General features: G+C 36.0%; 1 protein-coding gene across 1 annotated transcript; it reads right to left on the bottom strand.

Moving 5' to 3' along the window:
• Positions 1–9,804: 9,804 nt before the first annotated feature.
• Positions 9,805–16,911, bottom strand: LOC123238949 (olfactory receptor 150-like). Its single transcript, XM_044666203.1, has 2 exons — positions 16,900–16,911; positions 9,805–10,728 (listed from the first exon to the last, which is right to left on the bottom strand). The coding sequence occupies exon 2, from the start codon at positions 10,603–10,605 to the stop codon at positions 9,805–9,807; it is 801 nt and encodes a 266-aa protein (XP_044522138.1). The 5' UTR covers positions 10,606–10,728; positions 16,900–16,911.
• Positions 16,912–22,954: the final 6,043 nt, after the last annotated feature.

Genomic DNA, 22,954 nt, shown 5'->3' with positions numbered 1-22,954 from the left:
GCCTGAGTTCCTTGAACCTGAAAGTAGCTAATCGATCAGCAGCAAACCTTAAGGTCCTGCCTTCAGGGTCTGGTGTCCACAGATTCTCTGGTGTCCACTATTCCCACTCTCAGCTGTGGACAAGCAAGGGTCTTTAGAACCGAGGATGCTCTCAAGGCTATTTGCATTTGCCTGCCAATTCTATTCAGTATCCTGGAATGGAAGCTCCAGTGGTTCAGAAGATAAAGTGAGTCTTCAAATTCTGTCCCCAGGGACTACCTTATGGATTCCACATTGTTTAATTTGGTCTTGCTTCCAGGGCTTGCAGCAATGTGACTGAGGCCAGGGAAGTCAGAAACCTTTTTTCTAGTTGTCCCTAACTCTATAATTTCACTCCTGTTTCTGCCAAATTTATCATTGATTCTATAGAGTTATTTTTTATTGTTTGTGGGGTGTATTTAGGAGGAAAAGGAAGCTTCAAGTTCTATTCCAGCACCTTCTCAAAATCCTTTTGTTTTTACTTTTATGAAATCTCTTGTATAGCCTTGTCTCCACTCAGGCTCTCATCATCATTTGGACAATGGCAATAGTTTTTTAATTGCACTTTCAAGCTTAAGCTTTATCATCTCAAATCTATCGTTTCCCCAATTGCTAAAGGGATTGTTCCTAAAATGATCATATTTCTTTAATGAATAAAACCCACAAACTCCTCATTATCTTTAGGTTTAAATATAAAGTCATCCATTTTACATTTAAAGCTCTTCACAATTTGGGTTCTTCCAGATTTCTAGCCTTTATTCCTTCCTTTCGTTCTAAGATCCAAGTCAATTGTCCCCCTTGCTATTCTGAACACAGGACACTTCATTTCCAATATCTATGCTTTTTCACTGAATGTCATTTTGTTCAAGTGTCTATATTCTCTTCCTCTTTAATTTTTCCTTTTTGTTCCCTGACTTCCTTCAAGAGTCAGCTTAATGCCTTTTGATGGTAGCCTACGCCAGTCTTCCCAGGTTCTAATGCCTTCCTTTTGTGATAAGATTTCCTGTATGGAAGCTAACTATATTTTCCTCATTATTTTCATGCTTTCTCCCATATTATTAGATGAGTTTCTTGGATAACAGAGACACTTTTTGTCTTGTTTCACATCCCTAGTGCTTAACAAAGTACCTGGAATATAGAAAATGATTAAGAAATGTTTGTAGACTTCACTAAAGTAATCCATGTCCTTGTAAAAAGAGAGGAACAGAGCTACTTGGAAAGGAAATGGTGTGCCCCTGATGGAGAAATGAGTTGAAGGCAAACTTCACTCAAAGAATAGAGGGGGAGTGCACAAATTATTCCAACTTGCTCTAAATGGTCTTACAAATCAACAGATGACTGACAGTTCAGTTTTCTTCCTTTTTCAACACCTCTTGACAGGTGAGAACTACATTCTCACGAGCTTGAATTCTTTTTTGAGGTATGTTTACCTATACTAAGATTTGTGCAGTAACAAACCAAATATATTTCAATTTGTTTTCCTAAATTTTTCATTTTTTTCTCTTTCCCTCAAAGTTAGTACAGAATATCTCAATTTGAGAAAAATTTCTCTTTCTTTTACCCTTCAATTTTTTATAAGCTCATTTATAAAGCCTTTTGGGGGAGAAGGAATAGGACTCAATTTTTCAGATTGTGGACCTCTAATGGATTACCTTCTTCTTATTGTGATCAAGTTCTAGTACAAATACCTCATAGGAATGTATTGCTTCCCCACTAGAACTCATTGTCAAAAATATCACCACAGCATAATTAAAGGAATGTATCAGAATATTTTCAAAGGCATTTTTTTCTGGAAATAGGATCTGTCAATAGATAAATCATTGAATCATAGATTTAAAGCTAAAAAGAAGTATGGAGATCCAACTCCCTAATTATGTAGGTAAGAAAATGGAGGCCCAAGAAAACTCAAAATATTTTTCCCAAGATAACAAATGTTTTCTAACAAAGTTCTATAACCCAATTTCTTTGGTGCCATGGACCCCTTTGGCAATCTGGTAAAGGCTAGGGACTTCTATGATAGTAAAATGATAATGATTTTTAATACACAAAATAGAAATAGTATAATATAATATAGAGAAAGAACCTAAAGAGGTCATGTAGTTCAACTCCCACATTTTACAGAGAAGGAAATAAAGACCCACAGAAGTTAAATGACATGCTCATTGTCACATAGTAATAAGAATCAGGGACAGGGTATGAGTCCTGGTCCTAAGATTCCAGAATCAATGTTCTTTCCCCTGTCTCACATAATACCCCTTTAATTTAATAGGAACTAAAAGATTTATACCCTGTTTAGAAAAAGTATCAAAAACTATAATATATAGGGGGCAGCTGGGTAGCTCAGTGGAATGAGAGTCAGGCCTAGAGACGGGAGGTCCTAGGTTCAAATCAGGCCTCAGACACTGCCCAGCTGTGTGACCCTGGGCAAGTCACTTGACCCCCATTGCCTACCCTTACCAATCTTCCACCTATACGTCAATACACAGAAGTTAAGGGTTTAAAATTAAAAAAAAACACAACTATAATTCGAACTCATATCATCTTCCTCTAATCCAATATTTTTTTCCATTGAATGGCCTAGAGAAGCTGGGATCATTCTTTTGTTGTAAAGCTATATGAAATATTTACTTAAATTTAAAAGCAAAACTTAAAAACCTAACAAAACCATTGCTTAAACATTTTTAGAAGATGGATAACTTGATAGATAAGGGAAATGATAAAATATTGGAGAGGCATGGAAAAACGGATAATAATTCACTATTGTTCGAGTTTTTAGCTCTTGCAGCCATTCTGGAGAACAATTTAGAATTAGCCCTAAAAGGCTATAAAGCTATGGATACCTTTTGACACATCAATATGACCATTAGGTCTATATCACAAATACATCAAAGAAAATTTATGTAAACTATTTAGAGCAGATTTTTGTGGTGTTAAAGAATTTCAGAGTGAGTCAATGCCTAGAAATTGGGGAATAACTAAAAAAGTTGTGTTATATAACTGTTATGGAATACTATCTATTGTACTATAAGAAATAATGAGCAGGGTGGTTTCAGAAAAATCTGGAAAGTCTTGTCTGAACTAATGTAAAGTGAAGTGTAAAAAAGTAACAGCAATATTGTAACAATGATCAACTATGAAAGACAGCTTCTCTTATAAAGACAATCATCTGATAATTCCAAAAGACCCAAGATAAAAAAAATGCTAGTCACCTTCAGAAAGAGAATAGATGAACTTTGAGTACAAATTGAAGCATGTTGAACAATAAATTTTTCACTTTATTTTCTTGAGGAGCTTTTGTGCATGTTTTTGCAATATGGCTAAATGTATAATAGACATTATATTGCTTACCTTTTCAAGATGTAGGGGATGGGTGATAGGAAGGTAAGAATTTAGAACTCAAAATATTTTAAAATGCTTTTTAAAATTTGCAAATGTAATTTGCAAATGTTTAATGAAATAAATAAAAATATATTTAAAGGAAGAAAAGATTCAAATATATCCCCACTCCATCTGATCCTTGGTTTTGGATTAAGATAGATATATCTTATTAAATTTTTTAAAATATCTCTATCACTATACTTTGTAGGGAGTTAGCATAGGTTAGTTGTATTAGCATTAAATAGTGACTGGTCTTATCAAAGATTTTTTTTCCTTTCATCTGTTTAGATGATCATGTGACTTTTTGATTATTTAGTTTTTAGTATAAATAATTATGTTGATCTTTTCCCATTGTTGAACCATCCTTGCATCCCCCATGTAAAATTCACTTGATCATAATAACCAATTTCTTATTGTAGTCTGTTACAGAGGATTTTTTTGAATTAATGTTCAGTGACCAATAATTTTCTTTCTCTATTTTTTTAATTCTCTGGTTTAGATATTAAGACTATATTTGTCTCATTTTTGAGAATAATTTGTCCAGTGAGTATCAACTTTGAATTTTTGCTAGAATTCTCCTGTAAATTGATCAGAAGACCAGAAAAAATTGTCTTTGCTTGTTCCTTTACAGATAGATTTATTTTCTGTTTTGAAATTAAATTATTTATGGGCTCTATCTAATTCTCTGATATTTTAGGTATTTTATATTCTTTGAAGATATTCCTATTTTTCTGTTTTGTTTTCAGTTTTGTTAGCATATAATTGTATATGATATACATAATTCTCTTTCTTTCTACTCATTTTACTGTAATGTTATCTGGCTCTTTTGGTATTTTGTTGTTCTGATTTTCTACTCTTCTTTTTAATCCTATTAATTAATGGTTTATCAACTTTATTAATTTTTTCAATTGAAATAATTTTAGTTGTATTTATGATGTCTTTTTTGTTAGTTTATTTATTTACTTCTTAGTTATTATTATATCCTTTTTGTTCTTTTTTAAATTCTGTTTGTCTGTAAGATGGGAGGTCCTGAGTTCAAATCTGATTTCAGATACTTCCTAGCAGTATGACTCTAAGCAAGTTACTTACACCAATTGGCTATTCCATTCCAGTCTTCTACATTGGCGTTGATATTTAGTATTGTTTCCAGGACAGAAGGTATGTTTTTTTTCTTTAATATATATTCAGCTCATTTCTATTTTGTCATATATGTTTGCAAGTAAATGATGCACTTGAAGACTATTTTAGATGCATACTTGAAACTTTATTATGTTGTTTCATCAATATTGCTCTCTACTGCAGAATAATTAATTGTTTCTATGATTTGTTGTTTAACTTTACTCATATTTTGGAATCCCATTCCTAAGTCTTCATTTAGATTTCTATCTTCAAGTTTTGGCCATGGAACCAATTATTTCTTTCATTTTGTCATAATCTGTAAGACTGTATTGACAATTTCTGCCTTTTCACATTTATTACCAATAATACTGTGCCATACTATATGATCAATCTTTGGGAAAGTTCTATTTTGGGCTATGAATACATATTGTCTTGCTGTTCCATTTAGAGCATGACATGTCTTTTAATTTTAGTTTCTCCAGAAATTTGTTCAATTTCATATTTTCCCCTTTTTTTTATCTTTCTTAAACTTTCTTAAACTTATTCAGAATTGAGGGAAAAGGATAGAAGTCTCATCACTATTATTTACTCTTCATACTTTGTTTTTCACATAATGTTCCTTTTATACATTTTAATGCAAAGTCTTTTGGTGCATTTAAGATTATTAGTTAAATTCATTTGTTGGTTTTGGTGCCTTTAGTATCATGTAGGTTTCTTATTTATCCCTTTTTTTATTTTTTAGTACCTTCTTCAAGTAAAAAATGTAGTAAAAGTATCCATAAAATTCATCCAGGATTTTGTGTAGTGTTTCAGTGTGTCCAGATAATTTTAGATGCAAATTCTGTATTATTTCCGATTAATTATGCACTCCAACCTTAAGTCAATTTTCTGTTTCATAAATATGGCATCTATGCTTTCATATCAGTCATTGATCACATCTTAAATGAAACATAGCCAAAGAAAACTCTGCAGAACTTCTGGAAGTCTTATCATCATAAATTCCTTAACCATACATTTGTAATTATTAACAGTCTGGACATGCCTAATGGTGCTATCACTTAATCCACATTTTTATTCCTTTGCCACATGGAGAACATTAGTAAGATAAATGATTCACCTAAATTGAGGCTTTTACTATTTATAAAAATACCTGTGTTTATAAATCTAAAAATCTTTTTTAAAAATAGTTTGTCCCATATGTATTCTTTTAAAATCAATATATTTGGGGTTATGTTGATTGTGGCTTTTTAATTTAAGCATTTAGAAACCATATCTTTTTAAAAATGGGCTCCACAATTTTGCCAGGAGCTGATGCCAATCTTACTGGATTATAATTGAAGAATTAATTTGCTAAAGAATTTCATTTAATTCAAATAATGTTAGTTCAATTCTAGAAGAAATTAAATCTCCTGAAAAAAGATTGGTCTTATACACAGATGAAAATAGACAGATCCTCTAAAATGTGTTTCTTAGTCATCTTCCTTGGAGAGAGACTTAACTAGATCTGCCTCTCCAACTATCAAAACACTTTTGGTTGTCTTACTCCAGAGTCCCCTCATGATATTGGATGAAGACATGGGGAAAGTTCTGAACTGGATGTGGAATTTATTATCACAGAATGTTTCTTTACTTTACCAGGCAGATTAAAGTCCCCATAATGCTATATTGGCTTCAGCCCCTAAGGAATGCCCAAGTTAAGAACTATGTCTAGAGATTCCTTAGTTTTCACTCACCATATTCTGTCATATTTCCTCACAAATAGGAATATATGATACCCAAATATATGTAGCATACAGATTCTTTTTTATTTTTAAGTTTATTGGTGTATTTCATGTTTACATTACCAGCATTTACAGGTTACGCCCATTCCATAAGAGTTCTTTTGTAACAAAGTAAAACTATTAAGCAAAACTAACAATACAATGACCTTATCTGAAAATACATGCAGCATTCAACATCAGTAATATCTTCAGCTATTTTACTTTTAATTTACATGAATCTATTTTCCTTCCTCTCTCCTCTAAGCCATTGGAGGAAAAAAAGAAAAAAAATTCCTGTAAATATGCACTGGCAAGCAAAACAAATTGTTTCATTGGATGAATATATGTCTATGTACATATGTTGGTATATGTATATATGGTGTGTCTATATGATGTACATGTGTTGTGTGTGATTATGCACTCTAAATTCATCACCTTCCTGTTGGCAGCAGACAGTATGTTTAATCATTGATCCTCTGGTATCATGGTATCATCAAATCAATGAATCATAATTTTTAAAGATTTAAAAGATATTTGTATTTACAATGTTATTATTAACTGTTCTGTTTCTCCACATTTTGTTCATCATCAGTTTTCAAAAAGTCTCCATGATGGTTGATTTTTATAAAATCGATGTTATAATGCAAATTCTTCATCTGATTTTGCATAAATCACTCTCCATAAGAGTGCCTTTCCATGTCTATGAAATAATTTATTTTTTTCATCTCTTACAGAAAAATAATATTCCATCATATCGATAAACTAACACTTATTTAGCTAGGTTTAAAACCATACAGATTCAATCATCTGATGGTTTGGAGATTGAGGTCTCCACATTCCCTAATTCCTTGTATTTATCTAATACAACTATATCCAGTATTGCTCTCATCAGCCTAGGTGCATTTATTGCTTCATCTTTGGTTCAGAGCCAATTGAGGCCTTAAGCACCAGAAAGGAAGGTACTTATGGTAGTGCAAAACAGTGGTAGATTTGGTGATAGTGGAATTAGATGCAATAACTAGCCAAGCTGAATGACACTATTATGGACAATGTTTGTAAGGGAAAGAATTCTAAGTTTACTTTTATAACACCCCATTAAGCTACTATTTATGTCAACGGCAACTTTGAAGGTCTCATAATAAGTTGTTTAATTTTACTTAAATTGAAATAACAAACCACAATAAACAATGGAAAGTCTGAGACAAGAAGTTTATAGAGTTGGTAGAAAAAGATATAATATGAGAACTCAAAAAATATTAGGAAACAACAGTCTGAAAAAACCAGTCAGGTTAAGTTCATAGTTAAATGTTCCTATTGGGCCAAGAAAATGCCTAACACCACAGCCCTTGCACATAACGCAAAGGGATGCATCTTTTTTACTAACTTCAAGTTTTTTCAAAACAATTTATTTTTGACAATCCCAGAAAATTACCTGCTAATTTCAAAAACTCTTTTCATCTTAGTATGGTCAGAATTTAAATTAAATCTCTTTGAGTTCTTGTGCTTGGGTTTTTTAAAGTGAAGTTTATGCTTCTTTTCTGTTCAAAATTCTCTAATAATTTCTATAACAAAATGATAATGAAGATTCTGATAGTAAGATGCCCTTTGAGTGACAGTCAGGAATGATCCGACTCAGCTCAAACTCTCCCAAATAAAGAACCAGCTCTGACAGTTATACTTCCCAAGCCAGAACAAGATGAATCTGCATTATATGTGCATGAGTACAGATCCCCTCACAACACTTCCTGTTTGCTGTAAAGTCAGTCAGATATTTGACAGCTGTTACACACAGAGAACCCTTTCCAAAGTTGTCTGGAGAAATGTCCTCAAAAGAACTATTCTACCAAGAATCTCTTCACACATACCACAAGGTGATGAGAGTGCATATGACAACCATGATAGCAAATGCAGATTTCTAATATCCCTCCTCATCCCTATAAAATTAGAACTTAATGCATCAAAACCTGTAAGCAAAGTTGGGATTTGGGCTTTCATGACTTTGTATGAACCTCTAAGAAACCCTATTAAGCTGGAAATCTCTGACTTGCAGCAAATCTGCAGGTTGTTCTGAGACCTACAGAGAACAAAGTCACTACTCTCATGAGCTTTGTGCTTATAAGTAGAATCCGAGGACACCCACACCTTTGAGAAAGTTACTATTCCATGAATACAATAAATATGTGGTCTCTCCCCAGACATATTTTCCTGGAGCATAGCACCCAGATCTGAAGTCTCAAAATGAAATAAATGCAGAGCAAACATACGTAGACATCCCTGTGAACTGCATATTAATTTAGTATCAAATAATTAAGTGACATGTTTTACTTTGATTTGTATTGATTTTGTAGACTATTTCCCAACTACATTTTAATGTAGTTCTTGCCCACAGGCATTGCACTTAAGTGCTTCACAAATATTATTTCATTTGATCCTCACAACAACTCTGGGAGTTAGGCATAATTCTTATTTCCATTTTACATTTCAGAAGATTGAAAAAAACAAAGATTATGACCTACCAAAGGTCACAAGCTGGAAAGTATCTAAAGCCAGATTTGCATTCATGTCTTCCTGACTCTAGGGCCAGCATTCTGTCCATTGAACCACCTACCTGCCACAACAAACTATATGTCTTGCCTAGGGGAGAGGGACTGAATCTGTGATTTCATCAATATAGGAAATTCTTTCTCTCCAAGTGGGAAATTTGACTATTATCAAGAGCACCGACCAGTTAAGTGACTTAACCAGTCACATCAGAATGCATCAGGGGTGTAACTTGAACACAAGTTTTCCTGATATTTAGACTATTTCTTTGGCCATACATAATGCCAGTTGGACAATAGGCCAAAGAGAGAGGAGACAAGGCACTGATCAACTGTGTGGAATAATAGAGAGAACTAGCTCAATATCAGGGCCTCACCTTTAATGTAAAATGTAAAATGAGGGATTTGAATTAAAAGACATGTAGATGATATATCAGAAGGAACACTGGTCCTTCAGTAAGACTTGAGTTTGAATCTAGCCTGACATTTATAAGCTCTGTCATTCTCAGCAAATCATAACTTCTCTGTGCCTCATTTTCCTCATCTGTAAAATGGGGCTAATAAAGGCACCCCCTTCCTAGGGTTGTTGTTAAAATCAAATCAAATCATATTTGTAAAATCATTTGTGAATATTAGAGTTGTCCTTTCCTGCCCAATATCTATGATCCTCTGAATTTCCAGACAAGCAACTTAATACAATAACAAAGGAAATAAAAGTATAAGAGAGTGAGTTCATTGCTACCCAGCTCTTTGATTCTAAAGTGGCAGTCGTTCATCTCTTTTTTATGCCTGAACTGTTTAACTTTTAATTGTGGTTCATCCAAAAATATTTACTTGAATAAGAAGATAAATAAGAGGTTGGGGAGATTATGGGAGAGGGGTTCTGAGGAGTCAAATAGATCCTGCCTCCTAAGAAGAAAATATGCCCGATCACTTTATAAGGGAAATAGCACAAGCAGAGCCTTTGTTGCCAATGGTCATTTCATTCTTCATGAGAACATTCTTTTCTCTAGGATTTTCTTCAGTGCAATCTTGACATCTTTATTCCTGAGGCTGTAGATCAGGGGGTTCAGCATGGGAATAACTATGGTATAAAACACAGAGGACACTTTCCCCTGGTCCATGGAGTTGGTAGAAGGCTGAAGATACATGTATGCAGTTGAACCAAAGAATAAAGAAACAGCCATCATATGAGAGCTACAAGTACTGAAGGCTTTAGATCTGCCAGCTGTGGACTGGATACGGAGTATGCTGAAGAGGATGAAAACATAGGAACTAAGAATAGTCAGGGATGGGACAAAAAGGTTAAATGAACCAAAAGCCAGAAGCACTACTTCATTGATATAGGTGTCAGAGCAAGAGAGCTTGAAGAGGGGAAGAAGATCACAAAAAAAATTATTAACAATATTGTCCTTGCAGAAGTAAACTCTAAGCATGCAACCTGTGTGAACTGTGGCACCAACCACAGCCATAGCACCCACTCCACCCAGCAACCGGGAGCACATATGATAGGACATGATGGCATTATATAGTAGAGGACTACAGATGGCAACGTAGCGGTCATATGCCATCACTGCCAACATATGGCACTCAGAAATTATAAAAATGAGGAAAAAATAGAGCTGAGCCATGCACTCAGAGTAGGAGATGATGTTCTTCTCTGACACAAAGTTCATAAACATTTTGGGAGTGATGACAGTGGACTGACAGAAGTCAATGAAGGACAGACAACTGAGAAAATAGTACATGGGGGTGTGTAGGTTGGAACTGAGGCTAATCAAGATGATCATCCCCAGGTTTCCTACCACAGTGACCACATAAATCCCAAGGAAAATTAAAAAAAGCAGAATCTGTAGCTCCTGTCGGTCTGTTAAGCCTGCAATGATAAACTCAGTCACTGAAGTTTGATTTCCCTTTTCTGGATGGTGAACCTATGAAAATAAGAAAGAAGTAGCACATTAGAGAGAATTCTCTTGCACCATCACCAACACCTTCCCACACAAGCACACATACGCACATATGTTGTCACAGAATGTACAACTCTAAATCCTTGAATCCATTTCTGCTTTGGACATGGGGGTGTGGGGCAGGTCTATAGCCACTGTCTCTGGTCATTGATTCACTGTGTTAGAGGCTTAGTATTATACTTACTATGTATTAGTATTTTAGTGAAGAGATATGTGAACAAAAGTATTGGAAAGGAGTCTTACTAAGTAGTTCCTTATTCTACCCAAGGGATGAAAGTATTGTGGGTATAGAAAACTGAATCTACTGAAAATTCAGGGATGAGGGTTCAGGGATAATAGAAAGAGATGACTTCCTGCTCTCTGTCCATTCATGGGGACTCTAATCTAGTTATGTCCAGTTAGATTTACTTAGTTAATATATCACTTAATTAAATTTAGATTACATGTGTGAAACACTACTCTTAACATGGCATAAACTTCTGTTAGATGCTAAAAGTGACTGATTTCCATCAGTTTGGATCCATGATTTCTATGACTTTTAAAAGAAAAGAAAGCAGATTTTTAGGGAAAATCAATTCCTGTTCAAAGTCATTCAAAATAGCTTTCTCTGTTGAAACAATTATCCAGTGGACTTGGGGACTGAAGCCTCTATGAATCCCAATATCTCTGAATATCTCTCTTTCCCATATCCCCACTCCACCAATGCATTTCCAGTTCTATGCTCCTCATGATTAGGAATGGACCAATAGAGATAAGGAAGTGAGATTTTACCAAGAATTGGACTCCCGTAGTGATGAGTTTGGTAGAAAGTATCAGTGCTGAATTAGGGTACTTACCCTCCACTGCTGAGTCTTCATTGAAAGAGTCTTTGCAATGAAGTCAGGAATGAGAATCCTCAGCACAGATCCTTCTGCTTCCTTTTGTTCTATTGCAATATAAATAAGGTCTTTGATTTCATAGCTGCTCTAAGAGTTCTGAGAGATAACATTTTTATTATTATTTTAACTCAATGTTCTCTCTAACATTAGGATAGAAAGTCTCATCTCTTAATCACACTGTAACTGTTCATTGATGGGATATGAGAGTCTTATTATTAGCAAACAGTTTCCAGGGACTTTATTAGAAACCCAGAGAGTCTACCCAAGTACTTTTCTCTTTAGGGATCCAGGCCCTTCTGGGAATAAATCATTGTTATTTTTCACCATGTTTCAGAAGCATCCTTCCTCTCATGACCCAATGGCTTACTCCCAACCAAGGAACTTCATTATCTCCTTGGCTATTTAGTAGGTTTTGTATGCAATAGTGTTTTTCTCATATTCCCTTAACTTTTAGAGGTGAAAGTAAAACAGATCAGATATTTAGAAACCAGAAGACTGAGTTTTTAAATAGCTAGTTCCAAGAAATAGAGCATTTTTGAAGACTTTGAAATTGTGGAAAGGTGACAAAAAAGTCCTTATTTTCTTTGGGGAAAAAACAAACTGAGGAAAATGGAAACAACTAGTACACTAAGTCTGCCCTCAAATTATTCATTTTTTACTAATTTTATTTCATTGATATAAGGAATTTCCAGTGTAATAAGAACTTTTATCTGCATAGAAAAGAAAATGCTCATCAATCTTCCTAACTGGATCTCTTTTTCCTGACTCTGTGCCCCCACTAAATGGAGATAGCCCACTGTAGAGAACTTTAAGTCCTCCACCTACCATCTTCTTGCTATGTTGAAGAGCAGAAGTGTCAACCATACAACTGTAACAACCTAGTGCACAGGAACCAGATTAAAATGTAACTGGGAGGGGAGAACAATGACTAGAGATAGGAGGTCTTCAGTTTAAATCTGGCCCAGCTACTTTCTAACTAGATGACCCTTGGCAAGTCACTTAACTTCCATTTCCTAGCCCTTACCACTCTCCTACCTTAGAATAAATACACAGTATTGATTCTGAAATGGAAAGTAAGAGTTTTAAAATATAATTAACAAATATGTCACAAAAATAAAAATGGAATAGAACATAGAAAATATCAACATATGGTTTTCAAAGTTAATATGTTCCCCACAAACATCCTTATGTATGGTTTAGTGGTCCCCATTTCTATTTGTTTGGCCCCACTACTGTATAGGGCAACCACTCTTTATTTTAGAAATGCCAAAATTTTATTATTTTCCCAAATCCATTCTCAAAAATAAAACTTATTTTTTGTAAATATATCTTATCAATTATATGTAATAACAAATATCCATGTTTTCTGAAGTCATTTGTTCCAAACAGTCTCTCTGGCTCTCTTCCCTTCCCAGAGATAATAAGCAATTTGATCCAGATTATACATGTATTATCGTGCAAAACATATTTCCATAGTGTTCATTTCTGTAAGAGGATGATCACATAAAACCAAAATGCCAAAACAAAACCCCAAATAAGCTGAAGTGAAAAATAGTATGTTTTGAGGGACTAGAAGGACTTCTGGGGACAGAGCCAAGATGGTGGAGTATGGCAGAGTAGTTCAAGATCATCATCAAAATCCTCTCCAATCAATATTTTTAAAAAGCCACAAAAAGGAATACAGTAGTGAAAGAACCAGCAAGGAGACAGACAGAAACAACTTTCAAGAAAAGAAAGACTTAAAAGATAGGCAGAGAATGTCTGTGGTACTGGGGTGAAAGATGTGCACAGTAAGTAAGACTATAGCAAAGAGTAAAGGGCAAATCAAGAGCAAGCCTAACACATCCCCATCCCTCATCTATCATCCCAGACTCAGAATCTAAGCCCAAACAAATATTCAGATCTTAAGACCCTGCCTGGGCAAATATAGTTCCAAGCCAACCCACCACACTTGAATTTTCAAACCTGTGGTGAAGTCTAGAATCCCAGCCCAGGGCAGTCTGTGCTGAAGTGGGGTGATCTTGTGGTCTCAGAGAAAGAGTCCTGGACTGAGCCTGTGGTAAGGACATAGACCCGAGCTTATTATTTTGTCATCCTGCCTCAAATGTGTTTCTTGTAAACAACTTATAATAGGATTATCTGCTATTGACTTTCATTTCCCATTCATATTCAGCTTTATGATTACTAACTGTGCATTGTCCTCTATCATATTATTTTCTTTAAATCCTGCTCCATACTCTTTCCCTCTATTCCTCCTCAAAAATATTTTGCTTTTTATCATCCCCCCAAGTCCCCCTCTCTCCAATTATCTCCCTCTTCCCTTCTTTTATTCCCCTTCTACTTCTCTGTGGGGTAAGATAGAATTCTATATCCCACTGAGTATATTTGTTTTACCCTCTCTGAGCCAGTTACGGTAAGAGTAAAGTTTAAGCACTGCCCAAAACAACCCTTATTCTCCCATCTCTATAATGATCTTTCACGTCTCTTTATGTTATATAATTTACCCCATTCTATCCCTCCCTTCTCTTTTCTCTCAGGACAACCCACTCTTTCATTCTTTGATAGATGTTTTTTACATATCATTTGTGTTATTGGAAATTTGGGGCCTTTGAACTACATTTCCCAAGAGCCCACAGGCTTCCTGTCATTACATGCTGACATAGACAGGGGGATAAAATTGAGGGGTCTGGTATGGCTAAGATGTCTTCCTTCTGATGGCAGCTTGGAGCTGGGAACTTGGACTGTTTGAACAGGTAGATTAGCCATGGGCACATGGGTTTTATTTTGTTATTTATTCCTTTACTTCTAGAGATTTCTAATAAATTTTATAAAAAATCAATATTTTAAAGTTATTTTATATTCATTTTAATTATTACACATTCATATGCATACATATCATATCATATATACCTATCATTCCATATCATCACAATTATATATACATGATATATATCATATCATAATTAGCCTTCTTCACCTTCTTTCTGAGTAAATTCCTTCTATATTCTGTACTACTAAGAGTAATTCTTGAGAATTATAGAAATCCTCTTTCCATGTAGACATATAAACATTTTGATCTTAATGAGTCCCTTACATTATCTATGACTTCCCGGTTAATATGGCTCCAGAGTAGAAGCAGGGCTCTTCATCTCCTCTCCACTGAACAAGACACAGGACCTCAAAAGGACAAACCCAAAGTTAGATGAGCAAAGGAGTTCCATGATAGGGCACAGCATGGAAATGTAATGGGGGAAAGGGGTTTTGATTGGGTAAATATTAAAAGATTGGTTGCCAGGGGAAAAATCCTCAATTAAGGAATACCTCAAGCCAATATTGAGTTTTACAGAAATTTATTTACAGTTGAGAAGAGGAAGAAGAAATAAGGAAATAAGAATCTAACAGAGTAAGTAATTTGCTATGATTCCCTAGTTAATCTAGGTAAATCTAATTAATCCAAGGCCAGAAACTCAGAGGGCCAGAGGCCTGGAGGGCTGGGGGCCCCAAAGGCAAATGAAGCAAAAGATTCAGTCACAAAGTCTCTATTAAAAGGGAAGTTCCTTAAGAGAAGTTCAGGAAAATTCAGTTTTTACCCTCACCATGTGTAGTTCTAAGAGAGAGATTTAGGAGCAGTCTCACCAAGATCTCAGGGTCCCAACCAGCACTCCTCCATGAACCAGAAGAGCCTTTGACTCACTCAACTCCCTCTTTTTAAAGGGGTCACTTATGCATCACTTCCTGTGCCTTCCTCCTAGTTTATGTGTCCAATCACAACAGATACTTTTCTTAGAGGACTGCCCAGGAGGCAGTCAGTAATTTCTGATTTGTTACTCTAGCACACATGGGTTACAGACCACCGAAAAATGGAGATGTTTATACTTTTGGTGATTAAATCAAAAGATGGTCAGTGTAGATTTAATCTAATTATCACAGAAGGTAGGAAAAGTTTGGGCATTTCCATGCTAAAAGGGGGCAAAATTACTCTGCAAGCTCATCACCTCTCCCCCACTCCACCTATGGTGCCAGAGATAGAGTGAGCATGGGACAACTTCTAAGTTCTCAGAGGGTGGCTGGCTGAGGTCAACACAGACTTACCCCTGAGACACTGATGGGAAAACTTTTTAAAGAAGGGGGCCAAAGGAAAGGAAATGCTCATCTGTCAGTCTGTTTCTAAGGCAACTTTTCGGGAGCTATTAAGAGAAATTAGAATCTTAAGTAGATATTTTTATCTGGACCCCCTCAAAAGACCAATATAGACCGGCAGAGCCTTGTATTTATCTTTCCTCTCTATTTACGAGACGAGACAGGTGTGGGATATCTAAGATAAAAATCTGAGATTCCTCTTTTGATTCCTTTCATAATTGTCACCTTCCTTCAAAATACAATATAGTCTTATTAAAAAAGCTTTGGGCTCTCAGCACTCCAGCAGGAGGGGGGCTAACTCTGTTCCCCTTTACCTGAGAACACAGATGGCTGGTACGGCCAAGGCTGAACCCTTGGCAGGGCATTTTGCCCAGAATTAAAGTAAAATAATGAGGCTCAAAAATTGTTTAATACCATCAAGGCTGAGAAACTGACGGGGCTTTCCTACCTAACAGAGATGTCCCAGGCTCCACTTAAAGATAACACATGTAGGGGCAGCTGGGTAGCTCAGTGGAGTGAGAGTCAGGCCTAGAGACAGGAGGTCCTATGTTCAAACCCGGCCTCAGCCACTTCCCAGCTGTGTGACCCTGGGCAAGTCACTTGACCCCCATTGCCCACCCTTACCAATCTTCCACCTATGAGACAATACACCCATGTACAAGGGTTTAAAAAAAAAAGATAATACATGTAGTTGATAGTTTAGCATAGGTTTTTGTCTACGCCTGAAGGCTTCTAAGGCTTTTGTTTTGACTATAGTAAAAATCTTGCTCTCTGTAACTGTGGGAAACTTTATTGGGCTTTTGGGGGAAAGGGATCTTTAATTTCCTTTATAATAAAGTGGTTACTTCAGTATTGCTTGAAGTACAATGAGCTAACAAGCCGTGCTTCCAGTCGGTTTCATTCTTTGCATCCAATGACCACCCAGGCCACTCAGATTAGTCTCTGGTTATAGAGTATTGATCTCTATAGCAACTCTTTCGAAGTTTCGTTGTATTATATCCTACTCATTATATTTGTCAGATTAGGAATAATTTTGCACAGCTGGATAGAACATTTCAGGGGTCCACATCTGGCCTGCAGGCCATAGTTTGCCCATCACTGCCCTAAGAGAAACAAGACTTGGGACCCCAGGAGGCTGGGGAAACATGGAGATAGGGCACAGAGATTGGGCAGAGAGGGGCAGGTCACAGCAGCCACAGAGACTCGAAAATTAGCCTCAGGGAAAAAACCTCTCCTGCTGTTAATACAGAGACTTGCCTACACTCCATACCCAGACCTCAGTGGGGCAATCTTTAAGTTCTTAGGGGATGGACTTGCCCATAAGAGCAGTGAGACTTGGGTACCCCCCTGAGGAATGCAGAGCTTAGATGAAGATACTGCACAGGGCTACAACCTCTCTGAAAAACCTCTCTGGAACTAAATACAAAGAATGCCCATCTTCCTCAGGTAGACCTCTGACCAGGAAGGAAGAAGGCAATGGCTATCAACTCCCAAGAACAACAATCCACAACCACAAAAAAAATCCAGAAAAAAATATTAACCCTCGATAATTTTTATGCAAAAAATCCAGACTAAAGAGGAGACAGCAGAAGACAACAAACAAGTAAACACACCCAAACCTTTCAAAAAAATGGAAATTGGCCACAAGCTCTTGAAGAGTTCAAATATGAGATTATGAGAAAGATGGAAGAGATTTGGCAAGAAAAGTGGGAAATAGTTTGAAAAGGAAATAACAGTTTAAAAGACAGAATCTCTCACTTAGAGATTGAAGCCCAGAAATCAAATGAAATAATAAGCAAAATGAAAACCAGCAATGACCTGCTAGAAGCCATGAAAAGCAGGATAGACCAAACCAAAAAGAAAAATCAAAAGATCATAGTGGAAAATCAGTCTTTTGAGACCAGAATTGGAGAATTGGACAATTAGAAGCTAATGATATCACAAGAGGGCAAGAAATTATAAAGCAAAGTCAAAAGAGTGATAAAATAAAAGGAAACATGAAATATCTCAGAGAAAATTAATGATCTTAAAAACAGATCTAGAAGAGACAATTTCATAATTATTTGTTTACCTGAAAACCCAGAAATAAACAGAAATCTTGACCTCATACTACAAGAAATTATCCAAAAAACTGCCCTGATGTTCTTCAACAAGAGGGCAAAATAGACATCGAAAGAGTCCACAGATCACCCTCTACATTAAGTTCTCAAAAGACAACCCCCAGGAATGTAATTGCCAAATTCAAAAGCTTCCTAGCTGAGGAGAAAATATTACAAGAAGCAAGAAAGAGACAATTCAGATATCAAGGAGCACCAATCAGGATTACACAGGATCTGGCAGCCTCCACACTAAAGGACCACAAGGCTTAGAATATGATATTCAGAAAGGCAAGAGAATTGGGTCTATAACCAAGGATCACCTACCCATCAAAATTGACTATATATTTCCAGGGGAAAGTATGGGCAATCAACAAAATAGAAGACTTCCAAATATTTATAAAGGAAAGATCAGAACTAAACAAAAAAATCAGAACTAAACAAAAAAATTTATATCCCAAATACAAAAATCAAGAGAAACATGAAAAGGTAAATAAGAAAGAGGGAAATTTTTTCTTATTTTTTTCCTTATATTATTTATAATTGGTCCTTTAAAGGGTCTTTTATTTAATTCCTTCACCTACCAAAACTACCATATTCCATAATACTGTCTCCAGGAGTAGCCAATTAAATCCTTGAATAATTCTAATTTTTACGAAGTTATCCTTTACATCAACCCTAAATACCCTTTTCTGCATTTTCTATATGTTGCTCCTGATTGGTTTTTTTTGAGATCAACCAGAATAAATCTAATTCTTTTTCAATATGTATTTGAAAGATTTTCATATACTCAAAGATAGTTTTCATAAACTCTCCACGTATTTTTATTTCAGGAGAAGCATCATGAATTCTGCAAACCAATACTTGCATGACATGTTCTTCACTACTTTCAAAATCCTTGCCATCTTGACTATCTCTTTTCTGATATGTGTGTACCCAAACTGAATACAGTATTTGAGATGGAACTCTGACTCTCAGTGTAGCCTAGAATATTTTTAGCTTTTGTGTCACCAATGACACATGATTGACTCATATTGAGCTGGCATTCCACTTGAATTTTCTAGACTTTTTCATAGGACCTAGTCTTATTTCTTCCCACTCTGTATTTGTGAAATTGATTTTTAAAAATCCAACTGTAGAGGGCACCTACTACCGCTATCTCAGTGGACTGAAAGCCAGGCCTAGACCTGGGAGGTCCTGGGTTCAAATTTTGCCTCAGACACTTCCTCACTGTGTGATCCTAGACAAATCAATTGACCCTCATTACCTAGCCCTTACCTTCTTCTGCCTTGAACCAATACACAATATTGATTGCAAAACAGATAGTAAGCATTTTCTTTTTAATCCAGCTATAGTAGTTTACATTTATACCAATGTTATTATTAAAAATGATGAAGGCAGGGGGCAGCTGGGTAGCTCAGTGGAGTGAGAATCAGGCCTAGAGATAGGAGGTCCTAGGTTCAAACCCGGTCTCAGCCACTTCCCAGTTGTGTGACCCTGGGCAAGTCACTTGATCCCCATTGCCCACCCTTACCAATCTTCCACCTACGAGACAATACACCGAAGTACAAGGGTTTAAAAAAAATGATGAAGGCAGATATTAAAAGGGAGAATAGTAGTTTAATAAAAGCCATGCTGATAGAGATAAAAATCATTAGACCATGCTCCTGTATTCAAACTCCCGCCTCAGCCATTTTACCTTTTGTACCTTCGCATTCAGGTAGCTAAAGAGGAAGTTCAAAGTCACTTCCCCCTATTTTAAAACAGTCCCTCACCTTGAATACATAATCCAAAACAGGAAACCCATTGGTGATCACGGGAAATGTAGTTCCAAGTATCCCAAGTGATTTTAAATAACGCATTACACCCCTGAGATCCATTGAAAAAGACTGGTCTTTTTCAGTGGATCTTAAACCAAAAGAAAAGAGGACAAAAGCTAGCCGCATTGACAAAAAGCCAATTTTGGGGCAGTCCCCCACTGGCGTAAGAGTGTCCATTCAAAATAAATGTATTCAATTAGTTCAACCCCCATAGTTCAGATCAACTGTTCCCTAAAGTTCAAATGTGGGTCTTCATGATCCAGTGAAGGCTCTTCAGGCATCTTTTGGTGCCTCCACCAAACAGGTTCAGTTGTCTGGATTCTGGGGGTATGGTACAATCCTTATCCTGAAATTATTCTCAAAGAAGTTAAACTTTACATTATAGATTACAAAACATACATTTTCTTCTGAGAATTATACATTACCCCCCTGAGGTTACTTCTAAAGGAGTAAAAATTGACTTGCAATATAGATTATAATTCAGACATTATGATTATAAAAACTTAACACACACCCCCCTGAGGAAAATTTTAAATAACACATTACTCCCCTGAAAAGGTCAGCCAAGGATGCATGGCTGAGTGAATCACGGGGGTGCATGAAATCAATTGGCAAAAGAAATAATAAAAAAAATAAAAAGAATAAAATTCAAAAACAGGAGAAAAATTAACTTGTGAATGAAATGTAAAATGTGCAAAAAAATGTAAGGAAAATAAACTTAGGCCTTTGAATCAAGGCCTAATTAAAGTGATTTAAGCAGTTTGCAATTACCCATTCAGGGTCAGGACTACAGAAAAATTGCCATTTTCTCTCTATAAATAGAGGAATAAGGGAAATGCCTTTCTTTGATCCAATTTTTCCCTGCACCTTCTCAGGGAATGAGCCATTAAATGATAGCCAATCTTAGGTGCTTCACTAGGAATTTAAGTTGAGGGGACCCACGTCCTCTAAAGTTTTAGAAAAGACTGGGACTCCAGGACTCAAACCCTAATTTTCAAGCCCTTCAAGTATTGGCATAGAACTCCTGCAATTCATGTAGATTCTCAGTCAAATCTCTGTAACCATGTGGCTTGGCACTTCTCCTGGAATCAGACAGAGAGGCACTAAATCACAATCCCATAGTCTCAAGGCTCTTTAGATGTTTGCATTAGGTTTATATTGCTGTAAAAAAAAGATAAATAATGATTATATATATATATACTTCTAGTACAAGATGAGAAAAAGGAAAAATCAATTGCTCTAATTAAAAAAATGTTTTAAAAATCAAATATATAGCTTAGAACTAGTGAAAGGTTTTTTTTACTCAAAAATGAGATTTTCTATGAGTGTAATAGCAGATTCACAATGCACATTCAAATAGAGTACCATAATTTCTAATAACACATTTTAAAACAAAAAACAATGCCGTTAAAAAAAATCACATACTTGTTACAACTTGTAAACCTTGGCTAAGAGTTTCTCAACAAATTCTGTTACTGCTTCCATATAAAAATCTGATATTAAAAAAACTTCTGGTATAAATTACCCTTAGAAATTCTAGATCCTGCAGATAAAAGCATAGAGGCTAACATTAAAATAAAATATATGACAACAATTCTTCACAATAAAATATATAAAGCTTATCCTTTAAGACAACAATTCTTTAAAAGAAATACATAAAAACCTTATCATTTATACAGAAGGGTACTAGGCATCTAAAGTAAATTTTTAAAAGAACTCTCATAAAATTACAATTTAAATCTCAAGGCAGGCATCAAACTCTCCAAGGTTGAATACAATTACCAAGATAGAATAAAAACTTAAAAGACATGTGCTCCTATAAATACAGTATACATAAGGCAATTTACAACTTTAAAAAATGTGTAGGAAATATAATGTGTGTACCAGATTAACAAGCTCGTCAAAACCTCTTACCAGATCTAATAGATTTTTCTCATTATTTGGGAGTTATAATAAAATCACAAACAGAATTAATCTAGCAGCCACAAACTTCATTAGCTTAAAATGATTCAGGGCAACAAGAAAATCAACAAAATAAACAAAATTAATTCACGAAACTATCAGCAAAATGCAGTAAGATACAAAGTCTTTTTAAAACCCTGAGTCCTGAGGTTTTAAAATCCACCTCTGGTCCCATTTTAAAGTCCAAAATTCAGGGTCCATATAATCAGTCTCTGCTCTTAGTTCAAAGTTCGGAGCAGGTACGGGGTGAATCTCTTCCGCTGAGTTTGAGTTTAATAAGCGCAAGAAAGTTTGGAATTTTTAATTCCTGTTTGAAGCGTAAATACTTGCGTGCCCACATGGAAACATGGGCTTGGGGCTAGAGAAAAGCTTAGGTCAGTATTTAGAAAAAAATACCCACATGGAGAGCCTGTGGGGGTGTGGGGGGGTGCCTAAATTAGGCCTTTAGAGGAACATGTGGAGGGCTAGAATGCAGGCCATTACCAAGAGAGTGGGGGGGGGGGGGAAATACCAAATCCTAAGCAGCAGAGGCAGAATTCTCTAAAGATCGCGGCAAGACAGAGCAGGGCAGTAGTGAAAGCAGCAGCTGGGGTTTGGGATCCGGGACTCAGAATAGGACAAATGGCACCAGGGAGGCAGGATCAAGAGAAGTGGTCTGTACCGGCGGGCCAGGCAAGAACGGAGTCCAGATCAGTAGTTAGGAAGATTGGGCGGAGAAGGCAGCAGGAAAACCAGTAGTCCATCAGTGTCCATAAGGGTCACCAGGCCCAGGGCATTGAGCAAAATAATTTGAAGCCCAGCAGCAATTAAAACCATTGTCTCTCTTCCCCATAAAGCAGCCTCTAGGCTGGGGAAAATAGGGAGAGGACTGGGCAAGGAAAAAGATCACTTCTGAGACTCTGGGTCCCAGAGCCACATGGCTTCTTCTTAGGCTATCTAGAAAATTTAGGGTTCGAATTTCGACCTTCTGGTTTGCCAAACTGTTATTATTAAAAATGATGAAGGCAGATATTAAAAGGGAGAATAGTAGTTTAATAAAAGCCATGCTGATAGAGATAAAAAACATTAGACCACACTCCTGTATTCAAACTCCCGCCTCAGCCATTTTACCTTTTGTACCTTCGTGCTCAGGTAGCTAAAGAGGAAGTTCAAAGTCACTTCCCCCTATTTTAAAACAGTCCCTCACCTTGAATACGTAATCCAAAACAGGAAACCCATTGGTGATCACGGGAAATGTAGTTCCAAGTATCCCAAGTGATTTTAAATAACACACCAA

The sequence above is a fragment of the Gracilinanus agilis genome, chromosome 3, assembly GCF_016433145.1.
Source record: "Gracilinanus agilis isolate LMUSP501 chromosome 3, AgileGrace, whole genome shotgun sequence".
Taxonomy (NCBI): Eukaryota; Metazoa; Chordata; class Mammalia; order Didelphimorphia; family Didelphidae; genus Gracilinanus; species Gracilinanus agilis.
Note: the sequence above shows the minus strand (reverse complement) of the source record. Positions and strands in the feature narration are given on the sequence as shown.

Excerpts from the sequence above, each read along its gene's own strand:
- LOC123238949 (XM_044666203.1), bottom strand. The coding sequence starts at position 10,605 with ATGATCATCTTGATTAGCCTCAGTTCCAACCTACACACCCCCATGTAC.